Source organism: Balaenoptera musculus, chromosome 13 (genome assembly GCF_009873245.2).
Source record: "Balaenoptera musculus isolate JJ_BM4_2016_0621 chromosome 13, mBalMus1.pri.v3, whole genome shotgun sequence".
In the NCBI taxonomy this organism is placed as follows: domain Eukaryota; kingdom Metazoa; phylum Chordata; class Mammalia; order Artiodactyla; family Balaenopteridae; genus Balaenoptera; species Balaenoptera musculus.
In genome coordinates this window covers 7,872,793-7,898,906 of record NC_045797.1, presented here as the reverse complement: position 1 = coordinate 7,898,906, position 26,114 = coordinate 7,872,793, and the positions used below count along the sequence as shown (strand labels likewise).

General features: G+C 36.0%; 1 protein-coding gene across 9 annotated transcripts in view; it reads right to left on the bottom strand.

The window, feature by feature from the left end:
• Nucleotides 1-351: 351 nt before the first annotated feature.
• Nucleotides 352-26,114, bottom strand: part of TSGA10 (testis specific 10) — a 109,309-nt gene continuing 83,546 nt past the window's right edge. For 8 of the 9 annotated variants that reach the window (XM_036873722.1, XM_036873720.1, XM_036873717.1 and 5 more), the window contains 5 exons: nucleotides 20,978-21,187; nucleotides 8,491-8,693; nucleotides 6,620-6,724; nucleotides 6,293-6,442; nucleotides 352-960 (listed from right to left, as the gene is read on the bottom strand). In XM_036873722.1, coding sequence (XP_036729617.1) covers nucleotides 936-960; nucleotides 6,293-6,442; nucleotides 6,620-6,724; nucleotides 8,491-8,693; nucleotides 20,978-21,187 — 693 coding nt within the window. In that variant the 3' untranslated portion in view covers nucleotides 352-935. Of the gene's footprint in view, nucleotides 961-6,292; nucleotides 6,443-6,619; nucleotides 6,725-8,490; nucleotides 8,694-20,977; nucleotides 21,188-26,114 lie in introns of those variants that run through there. The other variant, XR_005022467.1, reaches the window with a different exon arrangement.

Sequence of the window (26,114 nt, the reverse complement as noted above, 5' to 3'; positions counted from 1 at the left end):
GTGACTCTATAAAATGAGACACTGTCTGCATCATATGAATATTATCAATGACAGGGCTTTTTAAAAATTATTAAAATGGCAAGAGTACAAATAGCTTTTACCAGTAGTGTTCAGACTGTAATATCAACATTAAATCAAAGTCTATGGACAGAAAAGTTAAGAGATTTAGGAGAATTTAGGGGAAATGAGGAAACATCACTGAACTTGGTACTCTACATTATAGACAGCTGCCACAGGCAAAAAATAAATAAATAAAATGGCAATTAAGTTGATTGCAGTATTTTAATATTTTAAAGAAAAACATATTAAAAATACAGATTTTTTTAAAATTTTTACATTCTTGACAGATATAGCATTACCTACCTTTCTAAAAATAGTAGGAGTAAACAACTGCAGAAAATGTATGTTAATTAGTGGTACAACACTATGTATTTAAAAACCCTGACACGCTCGTACTATCTACTGCTTTGAAGTCAGATTATGGCCTAGAGTTAATGTCATGTTGGTTCCAAAATGGAATATGGGGTCCCAGGCCAGTATTGGTAAACTGTGCCTATTGTGGCACAACTTGTCCAGCCATGAAAGCATAAGTCACAAAGAAAAAATCAGTTTTGTAAAAACACTTTTCCCTCTTTTTATAATCTTCTTTATTTACTCTGGATAGTTAACATAACAGTGTTCAATAGTGAAGTAAGCAGATTTTATACTCACTATTACTGTATGGATAGAAAGAGCCATATGCATTTTTGTTTTTTATAAGTCATCTCAGATCACTGCGATATGGCACATGAAAAGAGAGATTCAGAGGCGCAACGTTAATAAATTCATTTAACATTGTCAAGCATTCAAAAGATAAATGCAATCATATAGCAAAAAAAAAAAAATCAGTTTGAAACTCTGACCTCTCCCAAGGATATGAAGAATCTTTTCACGTGTCAGAAATCTCTATAGCAAAGATTCCTATAAGAGAGAAAAAAATTATGTAGATTAATATTTTCAACTCAATGATTTCATGATGAATTAAAAAAATGTGTTCTAATATTACTTTGGTAAGACTTAGGATTTCTCCCTCAGCTTCTGTGAAAGAAAACAGATACAATGTATTTTTTCACTCAGTTTCACAAGCTGTGATACATCCATATCATGGAATACTATGGATTCAACAATAAAAAAGAATGAACTATTGACACACACAACTTGGATGGATCTCATGGGCACTTTGCTAAGAGAGAAAAACCAGTCTCAAAAACTGACATCCCATGTGTGATTCCATGTATACAACATTCTCAAAAGGACAGAATTATAGAGCTGGAGAAGAAATTAGTGTTTGCTCAGGGATAGGGAAGAGAACGAGAGGCCTGTGATTATAAAAGGGTATCATGAAGGAATGAGCTCCTCGGGGCTGATGGAACAATTCAGAACATTGACTGTGGTGGCGTCATATGTTCTCTGTGTAAAAAAACTGCGCACACACACAAGTGCGTTGTAAAAACTAGTGAAAACTGAATAAGGCCCATCGACTGGTTAATTATGCCAGTGTCAGTTTCCTGGTTTGTAAGATATTGCCATTGGGGAAGCTGGGGGAAGGATATGTGGGACTATCTGTACTATTTTTGCAACTACCTGTGAGACTGCTGTAATCATTTCAAAATAAAAAAAAGTAAAACAAAGCAAAACAAAACTGTGTTACAGTCACACAATGGAGTATTACTCAGCAGTTAAAAGGAATATCCAACAATATCTGATACATGCAACAAGCCGGATAAATCTCAAATATGTAGTGCTGAGTGAAAGTCAGCCACTACAGACTGCATACCACATGATTCCATTTATATGACAACCTGAAAAGGCAACACTATAGGAACAGGAAACAGATCAGTGGTTGGGGGAAAGTAAATTAAGTACACTGACTGTTGTCTGGATAATAGGTGGCAGCCAAAGGATACCATTTAAAACTAACAGCAAAAACTTAAAATTTAAAAAATAGGGTACTTTAAGGGTACTATTAAAAGTATTAATAGAAAGGTAACCATTATAATAAAACACAAAACTTCAATATCAAAAGAAATGTTCACAAGCAAAGAAGAATAACCAAATAGAGTAAATATCACATAGTAAACATGGTTATCACAACATAAGATGATATGACCGAGTTGAGGCCAAATTTAACAGTTATATCAATAATATGAAGGAGCTTAACTCACCTGTTTTAAAAAAATTTCAAAATGATTCATAAAGCAAAACTCAAATCCATACTATATAAAAGCAAGATACTTAAAATACAGTGATTCAAAAAAGTTAAAAATAAAGTGATGGGGCTTCCCGGGTGGCGCAGTGGTTGAGAGTCTGCCTGCCAATGCAGGGGACATGGGTTCGAGCCCTGGTCTGGGAGGATCCCACATGCCGCGGAGCGGCTGGGCCCGTGAGCCACAACTACTGAGCCTGCGCATCTGGAGCCTGTGCTCCGCAGCCAGAGAGGCCGCGATAGTGAGAGGCCCACACACCGCGATGAGGAGTGGCCCCCGCTTGCCGCAACTAGAGAAAGCCCTCGCACAGCAACGAAGACCCAACACAGCAAAAATAAATTAAAAAAAAATTAAAAAAAAAATTAAAAAAAAAAAAATAAAGTGATGGACAAAGATCTACCAGGCAAATGGAGACAATAAGGAAACAGGAGTTGTAACTCTAATACAAGACAAAGTAGGCATCAAGTCCTTCCTCCTTCCAAAAAAATTAAACGCATCAGAAAATAACACTTCATAAAAGCCACATTCACAATAAAGATATGACAGTTCAGAATATCTATGCCACAAATAAAACAGCAAACCACCTATATAAAACAAAATTTATAGGAGACATAAGAAAAAATAAAAACATACTAATAATAGATTTTAAAGCACCATTCTTAGTAAAACAAGTGAACAAAAATTAAACGACATTATAAAAGAACTAAATAAAATTAAAAAGGCAAATCTTTTAGATATATTACACTATACTCTGATAAGAAAGAATATATCTTCTCAAGTGCACATGAACTGTTCACAAAAATTGATCATGCAGTAAAGTACAAAGAAAACATCAGTAGTGTCCATAAAATAGAAATATTATAGACAATAGTCTCTGATCACAATGCAATAACATTAGGAATTAAAAATGAAACCAAAACAAACAAACAAAAAAGCTCTTCTCATTGAAAATTAAAAGATTTTCTATCAAATAACTCTTGGGTAAAAGTGAGAATACAAACAGAAATTACAGAATTTCTGAAAAATAATGATCACAAAAACACTATATATCAGAATCTATGGGATATATTTAAAGCAGTGATCACAGCAAAATTCATAGCTCTGAATATCTACATCAATAAAAGTGAAAGAATGGTAATAAATGCATTAAATTTCTAACTCAAAACTCTAGGGAAAAAAACCCAACAAAGTAAATGAAAAAGCACAAGGAAGGAAATAATATAAATAAAAACAGAAATTAATAAGAAAGACAAACAGATTAAATCAATAAATCAAAATGCTGGTTCTTTGAAGCAATGAACAAAGTAAACAAACCATAGGCTAAGGTAATCAACAAAAAAAGGGAGAAACATACATATACAAATGAGAAATGACAATAGGATATAACTATTGATACAGAAGAAATTTTTAAATTTATAAGATATTGCATTGGTTACTTCTGTGCAAATAAGTTTGAAAACCTAGATAACTGAAAACCTAGATAACTTTTAGACAAATAGAGATAGAAAGCTTAAAAAGACCAATTTCCAAAGAAGCAATAGAGGAGTTCCCTGGTGGCACAGTGGTTAAGAATCTGCCTGCCAATGCAGGGGACACGGGTTCAAGCCCTGGTCTGGAAAGATCCCACATGCAGTGGAGCAACTAAGCCTGTGCACCACAACTACTGAGCCTGCGCTCTAGAGCCCGCAAGCCACAACTACTGAGCCCGTGTGCCACAACTAGTGAAGCCCACACACCTAGTGCACATGATCTGCAACAAGAGAAGCCACAGCAATGAGAAGCCTGCGCACTGCAACGAAGTAGCCCCTTCTCACCGCAACTAGAGAAAGCCCGCGTGCAGCAATGAAGACCCAACGCAGCCAAAAATAAATAAATTAATTAATAAATTAAAAAAAAAGAAGTCGTGTCAAGGCTTTAAAAAAAAAAAGAAGCAATAGAAAAAGTTATTAAGGAAGTACACCCCACAAAAAAAAAGAACCAAGGCTACGTGGTTTGACAGGTAAACTCACCCAAATCTTTAGAGATCAAATAATCCCCAACTATATAAATTGTTTCAAAGCAAGGTAAACAAAAAATTCTCAAATTCTTTTTTTGAAACAAATATAACATTGATATCTAAACCTGATAGACATAGCACAGAGAGAAAATTACAGAGCAATATCACTTACGAATATTGATACACCACAGATCTAAAGTAAATGAAATAGTAGTGAACACCAAGAAAATAATACACTATGACCAAGTAGGGGCTATGCCAGAAATTCAAAGATGGTTCAATACTTGAAAATCTATTAATATAATTCACATATTAATAGTTCTAAAGAGAAAAACCATATCTTCATAGATGATAAAAAGGCCCTTGACAAAAACATCCTTTCCTAATAAAAAGTCTTGAAAAAATAGTAATGAGTAGTATTTCCTTAATATCATAAAACATATAAACCTCAATCCTAAAGCCAGTATCTTACTTAATGGGCAAACCCCATTGGCATTCTCACCACAGGTCAGAATTAAAACAAGAATGTCCACTTTTGCCACAGCTATTTATCATTATTCTGATGATACTGGCAAATGCAATCAACTAGAGAATACAATTCAAGAGATACATACAGGAAAAGAAGAAATAAAATTATCTCTTTTTGCAGATGACATGATAGTATATCTGGAAACCCCTAAAGAATCAATGACAAAACTTACTGAAACAGTAAAAGAGTTTAGCAAGGTAATGTGATAGAAAATTAACATGCAAAAATAGCATCTTTTGAAGATACAATGAATGGAGGAAACCCCGTTTACAATAGCAACAAAAAATAATAAAATCTTTAGGAATGAACTTAACAAGAAATGTTCAAAACCTATATAAAGAAAAAAACTACAAGCCATTCCTGAAAGACACAAAGCAAATTTAAACAAATGGAAAGACATCTCTTCTTCTTAGGATATCTCAACATAATCAACAAAAATGAAAAATGAAAGCAAATTGAAACAAATGAATCTAATGTATTTCAAATGTATACCATAAACACAGTGAAAGGGGGAAAAAAAGAATTACTTCAAGTAAGTTATGAACACAGTATTTGACTATATGCCTTCAAGACTTGGGAAAGGTAATGTATGGGGATAGAAAGGAAGAATTGCAAACAGATTCTGAACTTTTTTTACTGTAGTAACAGTAAACAGCCTGTTTACTGTAGTAACATAGATGAAGACATTTTGAAAGTATTTTAGATGCATTCTGGGGTTGAGCAAATGAATACCTGTGTTGCTGTGTTGCTGTTGTTGAGCAAATGTGCTGATGTTAAACCAGGGCTCTCACTGGAGAAGAAAGGATGTACAAATACAGAACGGAGGGAGGCAAGGGAGAAACCTGTGAGGATGGTTCAAACTGGAGGTATTAGTTATTGTAAAAAAAAAAAAAAAATGTCTGTTGGGGGCGGTGGGGAGAGGGCGAGAGAGAGAGAGAGGGAGGAACAAGTGCAAGAGTGTGAGTGCATGAGACAGCACGTGTTGTCTCATAAATACAGAAAAAGCAAATGTGGTAAAATTTTAATAATAGTGAGTATGGGTAAAAGGTTGCACAGATGTTCTTTGTATTATTTTATTTTTGTTAACTTCTTGTAAGTTGGAAATTATTTCTAAATAAAAATGTTTTTACGAAATTTGTGGCATACAGGAATATATCTAAAATATTTTCCTCTGAAAAATTAGCCTATTATTTTCCTGAAGTATATGTATTTTATGGTGCTGTAATAATTAGCCAATATTTTGTTAATGAAAGTATATGAAAAAACTGTATGTTGTAGAAGTAAAAAGAAAATCAGATTTTAAAAATATAATTTATGTAGACATTAGATAAAATAGACCTTTCTTTAACATATTTATATAAAACTAATTATCAAAATATTTTTATGTCTACATATCTAATTATGTAATGATGTTTAAATAGCACTATTAATGGTAGACTGTTAGGGAGTTTTCTTACCCCCTCAGATATTCAGTTTTTATTGCTATATGGTTCCCGAAGAATGGATCCTTAAACCACTTACTCTTCTAATGATCGATCCAGGCCTCGGTCAGGAGATCGACGGTGAGCACGTTCTGGTGAGTGACATTTTGCATTTGGCTTTATTGTGGAACTCAAATGATAAGCATTACTTGAGTAATTCTGGCGGCGAAGTTCTTGCACAGCTCTTTCCCTAAAGCAAAACAGTGAGACTTTTACTAAACTTTATATCCAGCGACATTATTAACACTGTCGTAGAACTATAGTTCAAATCATGCTTTAAAATCTAAGCATCATGAAATAACCAAAATCTGTGGTTATCCAAGGAACAGTGCTTTCCAGGCTGAACGTGGTATAGAGACACACTTACCTTTCAAAGCGCTCTGTCCCTAGTTGTCTCTTGGTAATGTCTAAATCAGCTTCCAACTGCGTTACGACGTTCCTGAACTGGGCCACGTCTCTACTCTGGATGGCCCTGTGTAAAAGAATGTGAGTGACAGTTAATTACAGGTAAAATATGGCTAGGACTCCTAGAGTACAAGAAACCATGTTGGCAATGGTTTCTCAGCTGGATCCAAGCAAAATTGTCATTTTCATAGATGTATTACTGCATCTAAAATATGTCAGCTTTAGATGCAGTAAATGTGCAAAGTAGCCTACTAAAAGCCTAAGCTGTCCCAGCCCCATTCAATTAGTTAAACCTTTTCTGTCTCAGTTTCCCTATGTTTAGAGGGGTAATATTATCTGTTATCTACCTATATTACTTATTTACTGCAGATCATTTTTACAAGTGTACTTTAAGGTATTAGGTGCGTATTCCAGTGCATATAATACTGGAATTCACTAGCACCATGATGAATGTGTGTGTATATATGTACATTTAATTGACCAAATGCCTTATATATACTTGTAATGAAATTTGATATATCTACTGTTAAAAACAAAACCTCTTCAATTTAACAGGATCTTCCTTAGGGCTAAACACTGCCTCAAAAACCCTGTGATAAGGCACACTACCATGAGGCAGATGACACAGGTGAATGCTGCTTGCACAGAACATTCTATCCTCTCTGCTGGCTTTCAGGACTGCATTACAGACTGCTGGAGTCTAAACTTTAGAGACTAAGAACACTCAACTTTATCAAGCTTACCTGATACTACTCACCAGCCAGTCTAAAACAGAATGTACCCCTTAAGGTGGGAGTGTCGGCACACTTCACTGAGGCAATTTCCACCTACGGCTTGAGGAAATGATCCTGCAGAACTGGTTGAAGGTACCCCAAAAGCCCAGCTGCAGTGATTGAAAAGAATGACTCAATCACAGCTGCCACAACCTAAAATCAGTTTCTGAAGGAAACGGGCCCTGGCTTTGCAGCCTTTGCTCAGTCGGGGGCTCCTACAAGTGGCTGATTTCTGAGACCGTGATTCCTGTCCTTCCCCACGTCCCCTGCTCAGATGGGAGGGCAGAGTTGAGGCTGGATGAAAAAGTGTTATAGGTGGGACAGATAAGAACAGAAGCTAAGGGTCCCCATGAAGTCTTGTGAGAGGTGAGTTTAATAATAAAATATTAAGTTTAATAATAAAATATTAAGTTTAATAATAAAATATTTTAATAATAAAATATTAGTTTAATATTTTAATAATAAAATATTCACTATGTTTAATAATAAAATATTCACTATGCAGGCAGGCATTTCCACCTAATCCTCCAGTCTTGTAAATAAGGTGCTAATGGTATTAGGGATTCTTGAAATTAAAAAAAGTCAAAATCAATGCTCTGGGGGAAGTCTTCAGCATTCTGTAAATGCAGTAGTTCTTCCAGATAACCAGTATACACTTACAGGTACATAGGTACATAGGGAAATATCATGTGGCAAATGGAAAGACTCGGTAGCACTACCAGGTGGGTCCATAAATAGAAAAATTCTTCTGGTTTCAGAAGTGCTTAATTTCTTCTAATCTGGTTATTTCCTAAAGGCAATATGTTAAATCAATAGGTGTTCATTTATACCCAAACAATCAACAAAGATGGTTAAACTTAAATTTAGATAAATTTAGATAAACATATAATAGAAATAAGTACTAAATCTTAGACAAATCACAATACTTGGGGTCCTCAGTTTAATTAATAGCAAATTATGGCACTAAATTGTCTAAATGCCAGCTTTAAAATTCTATTAATCTATAAAGTACCAAAAATTTAGAAATATGACTTTGTTATCATATTGTTAACCAACTCACATTTTGTTTTCTGCCAAACAAAGGTGTTCTTTAAGAAGCTGAATTTCAGATTCTTTTTCTTGAAGTGCTATCTGAGACTGATATTCTTTGTCTCGATTGGCCACCAGCAAAGCTTCTAGATTCTGCATGGAGATTCTCTCATTTGTCATCTGACTCCTGAGGAGTTCTATTTCAGAACGAGCAGAATCCAACTCATTCTCCATCTGTACAATAATAGGAAGATACCTGTACTTATTCCTATTCGTTCACTTAACTGATGTATTATCAGAGACTCATAAAATGTCTGTATTATGTTATAAACTGACAACCACTTTTAATTTCTTGATTAGAAATTGTGTCCTCCTTCTTACCAGATATGCACACACACTGAGTATCACTTTCCCCAACTCTCTGATAATATCAGAAAGTTCATTAATTTAAGTAAAGAGTTATTAATCTCAAACTTCAAACAATTTCCATTTGCAGCTTTGATATTTCTTAATTTATTTCTGCAAGACTGACATAGTAGTATCTGTAACTACTGCTTTGTCCTGAGTTGGGTGAATTATAAACACCTAACTTCCTGATGGAATGTCATCGCGCTCCATAGTTAAGAAAGATAAGGAGTAATTGCACATTCCCTCTCTTGCATGATCCTGTGGAAAACTTCACTTTTTGAAGGTTATCTTGAGCCTAAAATACGTTCTGTAAGCCAAATGTTTCTTCAAAAGGAGGAAAACCAGACATCATTATTTAGAAAAAAATGATTCCTTATCTCATAAGATACATTATAATAATTTATATATGCATTTAAAAAGTTCAATGTAAAAAGATAAAACCCTAAGAAAAAAAAGCTAAATAAAAATGAAATTATTAGGAAAGGGCCGGGCAGGTAGGGGAAGAACTTTTTAGACTAGATACAATTAAAAAATGATGTCTGACTGTAGAAAAAACAAACATATTTATACTCATTATAAATAAACAAAATTTACGAGGAAAAAAAACAGATGAGAATAAACTCAGTAAATAGTTAATATCTTATTAATGTAAGGAAGATGAACAAACTGATGAGAAATATGAACTAATGATGTGAACAGAAAATGTACAAAATACAGCTAATTAGTAAACATATAGAATAACTTACCCTTACTAATAATCAAAGAAATAGAAATTAAATCAAGACGGTATTTCTAGTCCAGGATTTCTTAACTTTGGCACTACTGATCTTTTGGGTTGGACACTTATTTGGTGTAGGGAGCTGCCCTATGCATTACAGGATGTCTAGCAGCATCCCTGGCCTCTACTTACCAGGGACCCATGGCATCCCCCCACCCTGGTTGTGACAGTCAAAAATGTCTATAGACATTGCTAAGTGTTTCCTGGGGAGCAAAATCTCTTTCAGGTGAACCAATGTTGTAGTTTATCAAACTGGCAAATTTCTTAGTTTTTGTGTTGATTAACATTAAAATGGGCAATGGCAATCTCATATACCTTGCTGGCAGGAATCTAAAGTGGAGCATCACTTTTTTGGTAACAGCTTTATTGGAATATAATTCACATACCATAAAACTTGCCCATTTAAATTGTACAAGTCAATGGTTTTTAGTATATTAACAGAGTTGTATGATCATACCACAATCTCACAATCTATTGTGAGAACTTTTTCATCATCCCAAAATGAAACCCAGCACACATCAGCAGTCATTCCCCCACCCCTACCCCAGCACTAGCCCTAGACAATCCCTAATCTATTTTCTGTCTCTATGATCTGCTTTATTTTGAACATTTCATATAAATGGAATCATACAATGTGTGTGTGGTCTTATGGGATTGCCTTCCTTCACTTAGTGTAATGTTTTCAAGAGTCATCCATGTTTTAGCAGGTATCAGTACTTCATTACTTCTATTGCCAAATAATATTCCCTTGCATAGATGTAGGAATATGAGTTATTTACACTTTTTGGCTATTATAAATAATGCTGCTAAGAACATTTGTATATGAGTTTTTACATGGACCTATGTTTTCATTCTCCTTTGATAAATAGCAGTGGGATTTCTGGACTTTATGGTAATCCTATTTTTTCACATTTTGAGGAACTGCCAAGATGTTTTCCAAAGAGGCCTATTTTACATTCCCACCAGCAATGTATGAAGGTTCCAAGTTTTCTACATCTTTGCCAACATTTGCTATTGTCTTTTTTAAATTATAGCCATCCTAGTGGTTATGAAATGGTATAGTTTTGTTTTGCATTTCTCTGATTGTTAATGATGTTGAGCATCTTTTCATGTGCTTTTTGCCCATTTATGTAGTGTCTATAGAGAAATGTCTATTGAATCCTTTCCCCATTTTTTGAGTTGGGTTATTGCTAAGTTGCAAGAGTCCTTTATATACTCTGGATACAAATCTCTTATTAGATATACGATTTGCAAATGTTTTCCCCATTCTGTGCATTGTCTTTTACTTTGTTGATATCATTTGCAGCACAAAAGTTTTTTATTTTGATGAAGTCCTTCTAATCTATTTTTTCTTCTGCTGTACTTGTGATGTGACTCTAAAAAAGCATTACCTAACCCAAGGTCACAAAGATTTATTTGTATGTTCTCTTCTTAAGAGTTTCATAATTTTAACTCTTACATATAGGCCTATAAAACATTTGAAGTTAATTTTTGTATATGGTATGTGATAGGAATCCAACTTCATTCTTTTCCATATAGATGTTCAGTTGTCCCAGTAGCATTTGTTGAAAAGACTATTCTTCCCCCATTAAATTGTATTGCTACCAATTTTTCAGACATCATTTCACTACAAATGTAAGAGTTTATTTCTGGACTCTCAATTCTGTTCCACTGACCTATATAACTTTCCTTATGCTAGTACTACACTGTCTTGATTACTATAGACAGTTTTGAAATTGGGAAGTGCTCTGATTTTGTTCTTTTTCAAGATTGTTTTGGCTATTCTGGGTCACTTGCGCTTCCATATTAATTTTATGTCATCTTGTCAGTTTCAATGAGGAAGCCAGCTGGGATTCTAATAGGCATTGTATTGAATCTGTAGACCAATTTGGGGTAGTACTGCCATTTTAACAGTGTTAAGTCTTCTGATCCATGGATGTGGGATGTCTTTCCTTTTATTTGGGTCTTTCATTTCTCTCTCTCTCTCTCTCTCTCTTTCTCTCCCTCTAGCTATCTCTCTCCAAACTGGAAATAACAGATGTCCTTCAAAGGATGAATGATTAAACAAACTGTGTTACAGGAATGAACCACTAATATATGCAACAACCTGGATGAATCTTCAGAGAATTATGCTGAGTGAAAAAATCCAATCCCAAAAGGTTACATATCGTATGATTCTATCTATATAACATTCTTGAAGTGACAAAATTTACAAGTGGAGAAGAGATTAGCTGTTTGTTTCCAGGGGTTAAGGAGAGGTTGTGGATAGGAGGGGAGTAGATATAGCGCTAAAAAAGGGCAACATGATGGGTCCTGTAATAGAAATGTTCCATATCTTGCCTGAAACAATGTCAAAAGCCTGGTTGAGATATTATACTATGGTTTTGCAAGATGTTACCATTGGGGGAGGCCAGGTAAAGGAGACACAACATTTCTTTGTATAGTTTCTTATAATTGCATGTGAATCTACAATTATCTCAAAATCAAAAGTTTAGCTTAGAAAAATTATTTGTCTGTCCCTTATATGCATAGTACAGCTGAAGAAATACAAAGATAAATAAGACAGTTCTTACACTTGAAATACAGCTTATTATGGGGATAAACATATATACATAAATAACTAAATTCTAAGGCAAAAAAATTTATGTCAGGAGTATTTAAAAATACTATGAGAATTAGCCTGATGACTTCACACCCATCAGGATAGTTATTAGCAAAAGAGAGAGAGAGGTGGGGGGAGGGAAGGAGACAGGGAGGTGGGTAGAGAGAGAGAGAGAAAGAAAGAAAGAAAAGAAAGAAAGAAAGAGAGAGAGAGAGAGAAAGAAGGAAAGAAAGAAAGAGAGAAAGAAAGAAAGAGAGAGAGAAAGAAAGAGAAAGAGAGAAAGAAAGGCTGAAAAACAACAAGTGTTGGCAAGGATGTAGAGAAACTGGAACACTTGTGCGATGTCAGTGGGAATGTAAAATGGTACAGCTGCTTTGGAAAACAGTATGGAGGTTCCTCAAAAAATTAAAAAGAGAATTACCATATGATTACCATATGATCCAGAAATCCAATTTCTGGGTAGAGACCCAAAGAAAATGAAAGCAGCATCTTGAAGAGAGATTTATACACCCATGTTTATAGCAGCATTATTCACAATAGCTAAAACATGGAAGCAACCCAAGTGTCCACAAACTGACAAATAAATAAGCAAATTGTGGTATATTCACACAATGGAATATTGTTCAGCCTTAAAAAGGAAAGAGAGGGTGGAGTCAAGATGGCAGTGTGGGAAGATGTGGAGTTAGCTTCTCCCCACAACTAGGGCGCCTGCTGGCCGCTGGTGGGGGACTCTGACGCCCAAAGAGATGAGACGAAACCCAAAGTGAACCAGTAGGATGTAGGGGGACTGAGGGGGGAGGAGAAGTGGAGGCCAGACAGGATCTGCACCCCCTAAGGCCGGGGAGATCAGGAGAGGCAGGTGGGAGGGACTCTCCCAGAAGAGAGGGAGAGGAGCGGAGGGCCATCGCCTGGCCCACTAGGGCCAGGGAGCCTGCTGAGCTCCCAAGCCAGTTACCCCTATCCAAAGCCCAATCCAGGCCACATGCGTCCTTGAGGGCATAGCAGGGAGGCAGGAGAGATCAGGAGATGCAGGTGGGAGGGGCCATCCAAGAGGAGCGGGAGAGGAGTGGAGGACGATTGCCCTGCCCACTCGGGCCCGGGGAGCCTGCTGAGCTCCCAGGCCGGTCCCCTGCCCTCCAAGGCCACCCACCCCTCATTGGTCCTGGGGGCATAGGAGGGAGGCCGGGGAGATCAGGAGAGGCAAGTGGGAGGGGTTCTCCCAGACCAGAGGAGCAGGAGAGGAGATTAGGGCGTTTTCCCCACCCACTCAAGCCCAGGAAGCCTGCTGGGCTCCCAGGTGAGGTTCACTGCCTTCTAAGACCAGGGGTGGGGGGGCATGCCTGGGCCCCTTCTGTTCCTAGAGCCTAAGCCCCACCCCCCCCACAACTCCCAGGGTCTTTTCCAGCCGTGTGGGTCCTAAGCATAGGCCCCGCCCACTGCCCAAACCTCGCCCTTGCTTAGGTCCTGCCCTCCACAGCCAAGGTCTCCCCCCCCCCCTTTTTTTAATCTTTTCCCTCCTCTTTTTTACTATTGGGGTACTGATGTACCTTCTGGTTGTTGATTCATCTATATTTTTATTTTTATATTCTTTCTAACATATCTGTTAGTTTCCTAGTCTAATTTTATTTTTTACTTTGTTATTGTTCTTTTTTTTTTTTTTTTTTTTTGCCGCCCCATGTGGCTTGAGGGATCTTGTTCACGAGCCCAGGGTAAGGCTGAAGCTCCTGTGGTGAGAGCTTCAAGTCTGAACCACTGGACTAACAGAGAACCTAAGACCGCAGGGAATATTCATCAGAATGAGGTCTCACAGAGTTCCTCATCTCAGCACCAAGACCCAGCCTACAAACCCCAGTGTTGGAAGCCTCAGGCCAAATAACCAGTAAGACAGGAACACAATCCCACTCATAAAAAAAAAAAAAAAATGAGACGGCAAAAAAATATGTCACAAATGAAGCAGCAAGGTAAAAACCTACAAGACCAAATAAATGAAGAGGAAATAGACAATCTACCTGAAAAAGAATTCAGAGTAATGATAGTAAAGATGATCCAGAATCTCAGAAGTAGAATGGATGCACGGATTGAGAAAATACAAGAAATGTTTAACAAAGATCTAGAAGAACTAAAGAACAAACAAACAGAGATGAACAACACAATAAGTGAAATGAAAAATACACTAGAAGGAATCAATAAAAGAATAACTAAGGCAGAAGAACGAATAAGTGAGCTGGATGACAAAATGGTGGAAATCACTGCAGAGGAGCAGAATAAAGAAAAAAGAATGAAAAGAATTGAGGACAGTCTCAGAGACCTCTGTGACAACACTAAACACACCAACATTTGAATTATAGGGGTCCCAGAAGAAGAAGACAAAAAGAAAGGGTCTGAGAAAATATTTGAAGAGATTATAGTCGAAAACTTCCCTAACATGGGAAAGGAAATAGTCACCAAAGTCCAGGAAGCACAGAGAGTCCCCTACAGGATAAACCCTAGGAAAAACACACCAAGACACATATTAATCAAACTAACAAAAATTAAATTCAAAGAAAAAATACTAAAAGCAGCAAGAGAAAAACAAAAAATAACATGCAAAGGAATCCCCATAAGGTTATCAGCTGATTTTTCAGCGGAAATTCTGCAGGCCAGAAGGGAGTGGCAGGATATAGTTAAAGTGATGAAAGAGAAAAACCTACAACCAAGATTACTCTACCCAGCAAGGATCTCATTCAGATTTGATGGAGAAGTCAAAAGCTTTTCAGACAAGCAAAAGCTAAGAGAATTCAGCACCACCAAACCAGCTTTAAAACGAATGCTAAAGAAACTTCTCTAGGCGGGAAACACAAGAGAAGAAAAAAACCCACAAAAACAAACCCCAAACAATTAAGAAAATGGTAATAGGAACATACATATCGATGATAACTTTGAATGTAAATGGATTAAATGCCCCAACTAAAAGACACAGACTGGCTGAATGGATACAAAAACAAGACCCATATATATGCCATCTACAAGAGACCCACTTCAAACCTAGGGACACATACAGACTGAAAGTGAGGGGATGGAAAAAGATATTCCATGCAAATGGAAATCAAAAGAAAGCTGGAGTAGCAATACTCATAGCAGATAAAGTAGACTTTAAAATAAGGACTGTTACAAGAGATAAGGAGGGGCACTACATAATGATCAAAGGATCAATCCAAGAAGAAGATATAACAAATATAAATGTTTATGCACCCAACAGAGGAGCACCTCAATACATAAGGCAAATGCAAACAACCATGAAAGGAGAAATCGACAGTAACACAGTAATAGTAGGAGACGTTAACACCCCATTTACACCCATGGACAGATCACCCAAAATGAAAATAAATAAGGAAATACAAGCTTTAAATAACACAATAGCCCAGATAGATCTAACTGATATTTATAGAACATTCCACCCCAAAGTGGCAGAATACACTTTCTTCTCAAGTGCACATGGAACATTCTCCAGGATAGATCACATCTTGAGTCACAAATCAAGCCTCGGAAAATTAAAGAAAATTGAAATTGTATCAAGCATCTTTTTCTGACCACAATGCTATGAGATTGGAAATCAATTACAGGAAAAAATCTGTAAAAAAACACAAATACATGAGGCTAAACAGTGCACTACTAAATAACCAAGAGATCACTGAAGAAATCGAAGAAGAAATAAAAAAATACCTAGAAACAAATGAGAATGCAAACATGACGACCCAAAACCTATGGGACGCAGCAAAAGCAGTTCTAAAAGGGAAGTTTATAGCAATTCAATCTCACCTCAAGAAACAAGAAAAATCTCAAATAAACAATCTAACCTTACACTTGAAACAACTAGAGAAAAAAGAACAAAGGGGCTTCCCCGGTGGCGCAGTGGTTGAGAGTCTGCCTGCTAGTACAGGAGACACGGGTTCGAGCCCTGGTCTGGGAAGATCCCACATGCCGCGGAGCAACTAGGCCCGTGAGCCACAACTACTGAGCCTGCGCGTCTGGAGCCTGTGCTCCGCAACAAGAGAGGCCACGACAGTGAGAGGCCCGCGCACCGCGATGAAGAGTGGCCCCCACATGCCACAACTAGAGAAAGCCCTCGCACAGAAATGAAGACCCAACACAGCCATAAATAAATAAATTTAAAAATAAAAAATAAGAAAATAAAGGCAGGAAAAAAAAAATTAAAAAAAAAAGAACAAAGAAAACCCAAAGTCAGTGGAAGGAAAGAAATCATAAAGATCAGAGCAGAAATAAATGAAATAGAAATGCAGAAAACAATAGCAAAGATCAATAAAACTAAAAGCTGGTTCTTTGAGAAGATAAACAAAATTGATAAACCCTTAGCCAGACTCATCAAGAAAAAAAGGGTGAGGATGCAAATAGATAAAATTAGAAATGAAAGAGGAGAAATCACAGCTGACACTGCAGAAGTACAAAGGATTATAAGAGACTACTACAAACAACTATATGCCAATAAAATGGACAACCATGAAGAAATGGACAAACTCTTGGAAAGGTACAATTTTCCAAGACTGAACCAGGAAGAACTAGAAAACAAAAACAGACCTATCACAAGTAATGAAATTGAAACCGTAATTAAAAATCTTCCAACAAATAAAAGTCCAGGACCAGATGGCTTCACAGGCAAATTCTATCAAACATTTAGAGAAGAGCTAACACCCATCCTTCTCAAACTCTTCCAAAAAATTGCAGAGGGAGAAACACTCCCAAATTCATTCTATGAAGCCACCATCACCCTGATACCAAAACCAGAAAAAGATATCACAAAAAAAGAAAATTATAGACCAATATCACTGATGAACATAGATGCAAAAATCTTGAACAAAACACTAGCAAACAAAATCCAACAGCACATTAAAAGGATCATATACCATGATCAAGTGGGATTTATCCCAGGGATGCAAGGATTCTTCAATATATGCAAATCAATCAATGTGATATACCACAATAACAAATTAAGGAATAAAAACCATATGATCATCTCAATAGATGCAGAAAAAGCTTTTGACAAAATTCAACACCCATTTATGATAAAAACTCTCCAGAAAATGGGCATAGAGGGAACATACCTCAACATAATAAAGGCCATATATGACAAACACACAGCAAGAATCATATTCAATGGTGAAAAACTGAAAGCATTTCCACTAAGATCAGGAAAAAGACAAGGATGTCCACTCTCACCACTCTTATTCAACATAGTTTTGGAAGTCCTAGCTACAGCAATCAGAGAAGAAAAAGAAATAAAAGGAATACAAATTGGAAAAGAAGAAGTAAAACTGTCACTGTTTGCCGATAACATGATACTATACATAGAAAATCCTAAAGATGCCACCAGAAAACTACTAGAAGTAATCAATGTATTTGGTAAGGTTGCAGGATACAAAATTAAGGCACAGAAATCTCTGGCATTCCTATACACCAACAATGAAAAATCAGAAAGAGAAATGAAGGAAACACTCCCATTTACCATTGCAACAAAAAGAATAAAATACCTAGGAGTAAACCTGCCTAAGGAGGCGAAAGACTTGTACTCAGAAAACTGTAAAACACTGATGAAGGCAATCAAAGATAACATAAACAGATGGAGAAATCTACCATGTTCTTGGATTGGAAGAATCAATATTGTGAAAATGACTACACTACCCAAAGCAATCTACAGATTCAATGCAATCCCTATCAAACTACCAATGGCATTCTTCACAGAATTAGAACAAAAAATTTTACAATTCATATGGAAACACAAAAGACCCTGAATAGCCAAAGCAATCTTGAGAAAGAAAAACGGAGTTGGAAGAATCAGGCTCCCCAACTTCAAACTATACCACAAAGCTACAGTAATCAAGACAGTATGGTACTGGCACAAAAACAGAAATATAGATCAATGGAACAGGATAGAATGCCCAGAGATAAACCCATGCACATATGGTCACCTAATTTACGACAAAGGAGGCAAGAACATACAATGGAGAAAAGACAGCCTCTTCAATAAGTGGTGCTGGGAAAACTGGACAGCTACATGTAAAAGAATGAAATTAGAACACTACCTAACACCATACACAAAACTAAACTCCAAATGGATTAAAGACTTAAATGTAAGACCAGACACTATAAAACTCTTAGAGGAAAACATAGGAAAAACACTCTTTGACATAAACCACAGCAAGATCTTTTTTACCCCACCTCCTAGAGTAACAGAAATAAAAACAAAAATAAACAAATGGGACTTAATTAAACTTAAAAGCTTTTGCACAGCAAAGGAAACCGTAAACAAGACAAAAAGACAACCCTCAGAATGGGAGAAAATATTTGCAAATGAAACAACTGACAAAGGATTAATCTCCAAAATATACAAATAGCTCATGGAGCTCAATATCAAAAAAACAAATAATCCAGTTAAAAAGTGGGTGGAAGACCTAAATAGACATTTCACCAAGGGAAACATACAGATGGCCAAGAGGCACATGAAAAGATGCTCAACATCACTAATTATTAGAGAAATGCAAATCAAAACTACAATGAGGTATCTCCTCACACAGGTCAGAATGACCATTATCAAAAAATCTAGAAACAATAAATGCTGGAAAGGTTGTGGTGAAAAGGGAACCCTCCTGCACTGTTGGTGGAAATGCAAACTGATACAACCACTATGGAGAACAATATGGAGGTTCCTTAAGAAACTAAAAATAGAACTACCATACGACCCAGCAATACCACTACTGGGCACATACCCTGAGAAAACCATAATTCAAAAAGAGACATGTACCACAATGTTCATTGCAGCACTATTTACAATAGCCAGGACATGGAAGCAACCTAAATGTCCATCGACAGATGAATGGATAAAGAAGATGTGACACATATATACAATGGAATATTACTCAGCCATAAAAAGAAATGAAAATGAGTTATTTGTAGTGAGGTGGATGGACCTAGAGTCTGTCATACAGAGTGAAGTAAGTCAGAAAGAGAAAAATGAATACCGTACGTTAACGCATCTATATGCAATCTAAAAAAATAAAATAAAATGGTACTGATGAACCTAGTTGCAGTGCAGGAAAAAAGAGGCAGACATAGAGAATGGACTTCAGGACATGGGGTGGGAGGGCAAAGCTGGGGCGAAGTGAGAGTAGCATCGACATATATACACTACTGAATGTAAAGCAGTTGGCTGGTGGGAAGCAGCAGCATAGCATAGGGAGATCGGCTCGGTGCTTTGCGATGACCTAGAAGGTTGGGATAGGGAGGATGGGAAGGAGGCTCAAGAGGGAGGGTATATGGGGACATGTGTATGCATATGGGTGATTTGCTTTGCTGTGCAACAGCAACTAACACAGTATTGTGAAGCAATTGTACTCCAATAAAGATCTATTTAAAAAAAAAAGGAAAGAAATTCTGCAATATGCTAGAACATAGATGAACCTTAAGGACATTATGCTAAGTGAAATAAGTCAGCCTCCCAAAGACAAATACGTATGATTCCAATTATGTGAGGTACTTAGGGTAGTCAGAATCATCAAGACAGAAAATATAATGGTGGTTGCCAGGGGCTGCAGGGAGGAGAGAATGGGGAGTTATCGTTTAATAGGTATAGAGTTTCAGATTTATAAGATGAAAGGAGTATGGACATGGACGGTGGTGATGGCTGCAAAACAATGTGAAAACCACTGAACTTTAAAATGGTTAAGATGGTAAAGGTTATATGTATTTTAACACAATAAGAGAAAAAATACTTAAAGACTAGTAAGTAAGCAACAAAACCTGTAGTAAAACATCCTTAAAAGATTAAAAAATAAATATAAATCATTATCAATTTTATATTTAGTTCTGCTAAGCGTAGTAATTTTAAAGCTTAAAGAAGGTTACTAATCCTTTTGATTATGGTGTGTTGGTGTATGTGTATCAACATATAACCAAAATGTGTTGATATTTCAATTATACTACGCAACTGGGATACATATCCCTTCAGGATTCAGGCTCCATCTATTTTTCCAGATGCATCTCAGCCACCTGGCCATTGCAAATGACTTACTACTCACTCAAGAGTTTACTTATAACTTCAGACCATTGCCTAAGCGGTTGTTCCCTCTGAATGGGATGCCTCATCACTTCTGAGTTCAGTAGTGTGCCCTTGTGAACTCCTCTCTGACACCCATAGGCCAAAAAGGAACTCCCTCTCTGAAAATTTGAGTATTTCTTACTAGTCTAATATTCACCCCAAATAATTTGTATGTCAATACCAGGAAGCCCTTGAGGGCAGGGGACTGTATCTTTTGAACATTATATTCACAGTGGCAAGCACAATGTCAGGCACATGGTAGATACAATCAAGTGAATTACAGTTTAAAAGAACTCAGCCAAATAGTAAATTTTGCTTAAAAGAATATCATTAAAGTTATTATTTTGCTAGATAAACCTCAGACTCATGGTTCTTTGCTGATTGATATGTCAATGTGTTTTATAATTCTTTTGGCTAAAAGTAAATGCAAATTACACACTCAAAGGAAGAGCTTCTGTTATGGTCTTGAATTGTTTGGAACACAGCATAAATTAATTTCTTGGACTTTAAAAATAAAATCTAAAGTTGAAAGACATGGCTTGATGTAATATTTTATTAAAAAATAGTTCATTTTTTGAAAATGGTGGTAATTTTATAGTAATAGTAATATTAAAAGAACCATTTAAAAACGTAATACATACCATTTCTATTTCTTGATCTTTAGCAACCAGCTGTCGATTAAGAAGTTCTTTGCTTGAGTCAAGTTTAATGCAAAGTTCCCTTGTGGAAGACAAATCTGCAAGGGCAGACACTTTTTCAAACTGAACCTTCTGAAGCTCCTCTTCCATCTTTACAACAGACTTATGTAAAGTAGCAATCTGGGACTTGTAAGACCGTTCTGCATTTAAGTGCTGCAAGGACAAAATTATTATATATATGTATTTTTTTAACTTGAAAAAAACCTACAGCATGGAAAACAAAGTGGGGCAAATATTTTAATGATAGTACTTTTAGATTATAAGGAACTTTAGATGATATAGGTGGCAATAGTATGCACAAAACATTCCGGGAAAGATAAATTTGGGCTTCAAATTTCTATATATAAAATCCAGGAGTAAAGTGGTCAACTGGTCGTTCTTTTTTTTTTTTTTAATAAATAAATTTATTTATTTATTTATTTATTTATTTTTGGCTGCATTGGGCCTTTGTTGCTGCGCGCGGGCTTTCTCTAGTTGCAGCGAGAGGGGGCTATTCTTCATTGCAGTGCGTGGGTTTCTCACTGCAGTGGCTTCTCTTGTTGCGGAGCACGGGCTCTAGGCACATGGGTTTCAGTAGTTGCAGCACGCCGGCTCAGTAGTTGTGGCGCACGGGCTTAGTTGCTCCGCGGCATGTGGGATCTTCCAGGACCAGGGATTGAACCTGTGTCCCCTGCATTGGCAGGCAGATTCTTAACCACTATGCCACCAGGGACGTCCCTGGTCATTCTTTTTAATGTATTTAGAAAACAATTTAAAAGTCTCATCCCCAAAGTTAGTTGAGATATACACGTTTGGCCTGTAGTTCTGTCTATATTTGCCACAGTTTCAATTATTCTATGGTATAAATTTATTATTGTTAAAGACAAAACATTATCTACCATTTCATTCACAATACCCATTTTCTAATTCTTGAATGGCATGCTGATATGGATCATAATATCATAAAATGAGAGCTGATAACTCTCTAGCACTTACTAATACCTCTGAGGGAAAAAGACTCCGGGCAAGTATAAATCAAGAACACATCCACATTATGGAAAATAAGAGCATGTCTTTAAAACTGTAATATGAGAGTCAAGTTATATAAATGCTTTCAAATGTTCAAGATAATTCCACACACCCCCCTTTACTTTCAGAAAAATGTCTTATGTAAGTGCACTGCCACCTACAGAGAAGTATTTGCTATTATGTGAGACTAACAGAACTGAAAGACAAATAAAGAAATGTTTCTGCTTTTACAAGCGTTTTTACAAGTACAATGCACAAAAAATTGCTCCTGGAATAAGTTATTTGGCCACAATTCACTCCTACCTTTCTGCCTCCCTTCCTTCCTCACTCACTCAATTTCTCACTCATTCTTCAAACAACCTTCTATCCATCCATCCACCCACCCGCCCATCCATTCCATACTTATTGAGTATATTCTATGTTCCAGTCAATGTGCCTAGATGCATATCCAATGGTAAGCAAAATGGTCTCTGCTCTCATGAAGTTTACAGACTATGGGGGAATCATGCATTAATAAAATAATCATACAGATGAATATGTAAATATATATTAAGCAAATATTTCTAGAGAAAAAAGTGTAGAACACAGGAAAGTGACCTAGACTGATGGGATCGGGGAAATCAGGAAAGGCTTCTCTAAGTAAATGACACTTGAACTGAGATCTGAAAAGTGAGTAGATATACAGTGTGTTGGGGAGGGTGGCTTTTCAAGTCAGAGGATGCTAAGTGCAAAGCAAGAGCAGAAAGAAGGCTAGTATGGCTACAGCTCAGAGACTACAGGGAAGAGTGATAGGAGGTGCAGTTGAAAAGGTATACAATTTACAAAATAGAGCCTAGTAAGCCATGTAAAATTTAGGTCTTTATTACAATTGACAGATCTTACAGAGTAGGTTATGTGATCGGTTTTGTGTTTTGAGAAGAATGTTTTGGACGTTTCAGGTTCTAGTAAAATAGCTGATTAAGCTAAGAGGAAAATCTTCTGGATAAAACAGAATAAAAAATTATTTTTGCAGTTCATACTTGAACTTGCAGGTAAGAAAGAGAAATTCTCACATGCCAAAACACAGAGAAAACAAAACCAGAGCACGGAGCAAATGAGCAGGTCTGAAGCTAAGAGTTGGGGATTGGAAGACCCAGTAATGGCGAATGGCTTAACACACTCAAGTAAGACTAGGAGACAAGAATTTAGGACTAATGGAGAGTTGGAATTGAGATCTCCACATAATCTGGGACCCTTGAAAGGAGGCTCCAGGAAAAAAAAATCCACCCAACCTCACAGAGAGACAACCAAAAGTTTATCTTGACCTAGTCTCTGGATAGAGAAAAAAAAATGTCTTCTGTAAGAAACTGAAAACTTTGGTCTGGCTTCACCCAATTTTGGAGTCTGACTTTACCCTAACATACCCAATTCTAAACTTTAACATAATGTTTGTTCCATGCCTATGATAACTCAGAGTCCTTTTGTAGAAGCAGATGCACCTCCCTGACCATTCATAGTGAAGCACAACATTTTCTGGCTGGGTTGTGGAGGTCTTGAGAGCTACTCTCTATCACAAAACGATCCTCTAGTCTCCATTCCTGGCAGATTTAGGACGTAATAGTTCCCATGAAATCCTTTCTCCCACATGTTCCACTTGCGTTTTTACAATAACTCCTGCTTTCTTGAACTAGCTGGAGTAGATCTCTTTTCCTTACATTTGAACAAGTTTTAATATATAAATGCATTTACTCAGACATGTGAACACATATTAAATGTCTTCAAAAATGTTTTCCTTTTAGAAAAAGAGAAAAATGTATCCTTAGGAAATCCCAAATTTCAGTAACATATATTCTGCTAAGTATATTTTGCCAAAGTTCTGCAGAGAACTGGATTTTTAGAATTGGGTTGAGCATGTTTTATACCAAACTCTTGGCCCTGATCACTATTGCCCTTAATATCACCTAAAGTCAACCCTCCTGGATTTGATCACAAGGTTTTAGGATCAAGGATAGCAATATTGTCATATTACAATGACAAAAACAAACAACACTGATATTGAAACAAGCATACCAATTATTTATAAGGGTCTTTGAGCAAGAGTTATTTACAGTGATTAAAGCAGATGATTTTTAATGTATTCATGACAAAAAAAGAAGCAACAATGAATGAAGAATTCTGTAAACATATGGGTAGATACAAATAAGGATTGCCTGAAAGAATAAGAACAATAGTAATGATTTATTTTTAAGAATATAAAAACAAGGTGGAACTAAAATAGTACACAACAGTATCATAAAAGATTGGTGTGTGTGTGTGTGTGAAAGAGAAAATAAGAGAGAGGGCACAAGATCTAGTAAGCAGTAGTTTTGTGCTCAGTATTCAAATTTTCTCAATACCATATATTATTGTTTAGGAGGAAGGTTGGAGATACTAACAACAGACTTTGTTAAGTATGCATATTACAATTTTAACTGCTAAAAGAATAGATTGAGAACATATAACTTCCAAACCAATCAGCAGTGGGGTAGGAAGTGTGTAAAGAAAACAAACACATAAAAGACGTGTAAAAAAAGGAGGTTCTTCAGAAATGAGGGTGAAATAAATACTTTTTAAAACAAACAATATGTGAGAGAATTCAATGCCAACATACTAGAAGAAACTTTTTTTTCCCCCTCAGTTGAAAATAACTTAGCTCTTACCACTTTATTTTATTTTACTTACTTTTTGTTAAATTTTTTGTTACTTTATTTAGAAGAAATGTTTAAAGGAAATTCTTCTAGCAAAAAGAAAATTATAGTAGATGAAAACTTGGATCTCCCCAAAGGAATGAAGAGCATGAGAAACAGTAAATATGTGGGTGAATAAAAAAGTCTTTCATTCACCTTATATTTGAATTTCTTTAAAGATAACTATTTAAAGTTAAAATAATAATGTACTATGGGGTTTACAATATATGTAGAAGAAAAATGGAGGAACAGCAGGATAAAGAATGGAAGGGGGAAGTAAAGGGGTACTAAGAAGTAATCTATTATTTGAAGGTAGACTGTGACAATTAAAAGATACATGGCCTATACTCCAGAATTATCAGCAGAAAAAAATAATGATGTACAGCTTATAAGGTCATAATAGAGATAGAATGGAATACTAAAAAAAAATACTCAAAAGAAGGCAGAAAAAGAGTAAAAAGGAAACAAAAAAATAAATGGGACAAATAGAAAACAATAACATGGTAGATTTACACACAACTATATTAATAATTCCATTAAATATAAATGGTCCAAAGACAACTAAAAGACAGATGTAAGACAGGATAAAAAAGCAAGATCCAACCATATGCTGTCTAAAGGAATACTATTTTAAACATAAAGACATAGAAAGATTAAAAACAAAAGCATGGAAAAAGATATACCATACAAACAATAATTAAAAGAAGTCTGAAGTGGCTATATTAATACCTTACAAAGTATACTACAGAATGAGAAGCATTACAATGGATAAAGAGATGAATTCATTAAGAAGTAATATAACACAGATTCAAATACATGAAGTGACATGACAGAACTGAAAGAAAAAATATACAAATGCACAAATATATTTGGAGATTTCAACACTCTTCTCTCAATAGTTGGTAGAACAAATAAACAGAAACTCAGTAATGATAGGAATTGAAAAACACTATTGATGAAATTGACCCAATAGACATTTATAGAACATTTTACCCAACAACAAAATAACACACGTTATTTTCAAGTGTACGTGGAAAACCCAGAAAGATGACCATATGCTAGCCATACAGTCTCAATAAATGTAAAAGACTGAAAAATCAGTAACTAGAAAGGTATTTTTTTTTAAATCTCCAAATACTGAAAATTAAACAATACCGCAAAATAACATAAGGGTAATCAGAAAATTATTTTGACATAAAATAAAATGAAAACATATCAACTGTGTAGAATAAGGTTCCATTTCTGGCATGGTAATGGGAGCAGCTCCATAGAACCAGTGAAAGTAGTGAAAACTATAAAAAAGCAACCTTAAATGGTCTTTAAATAGTCTCTGGAAATGGTCTTAAGAACATACATTAAATGAAGAA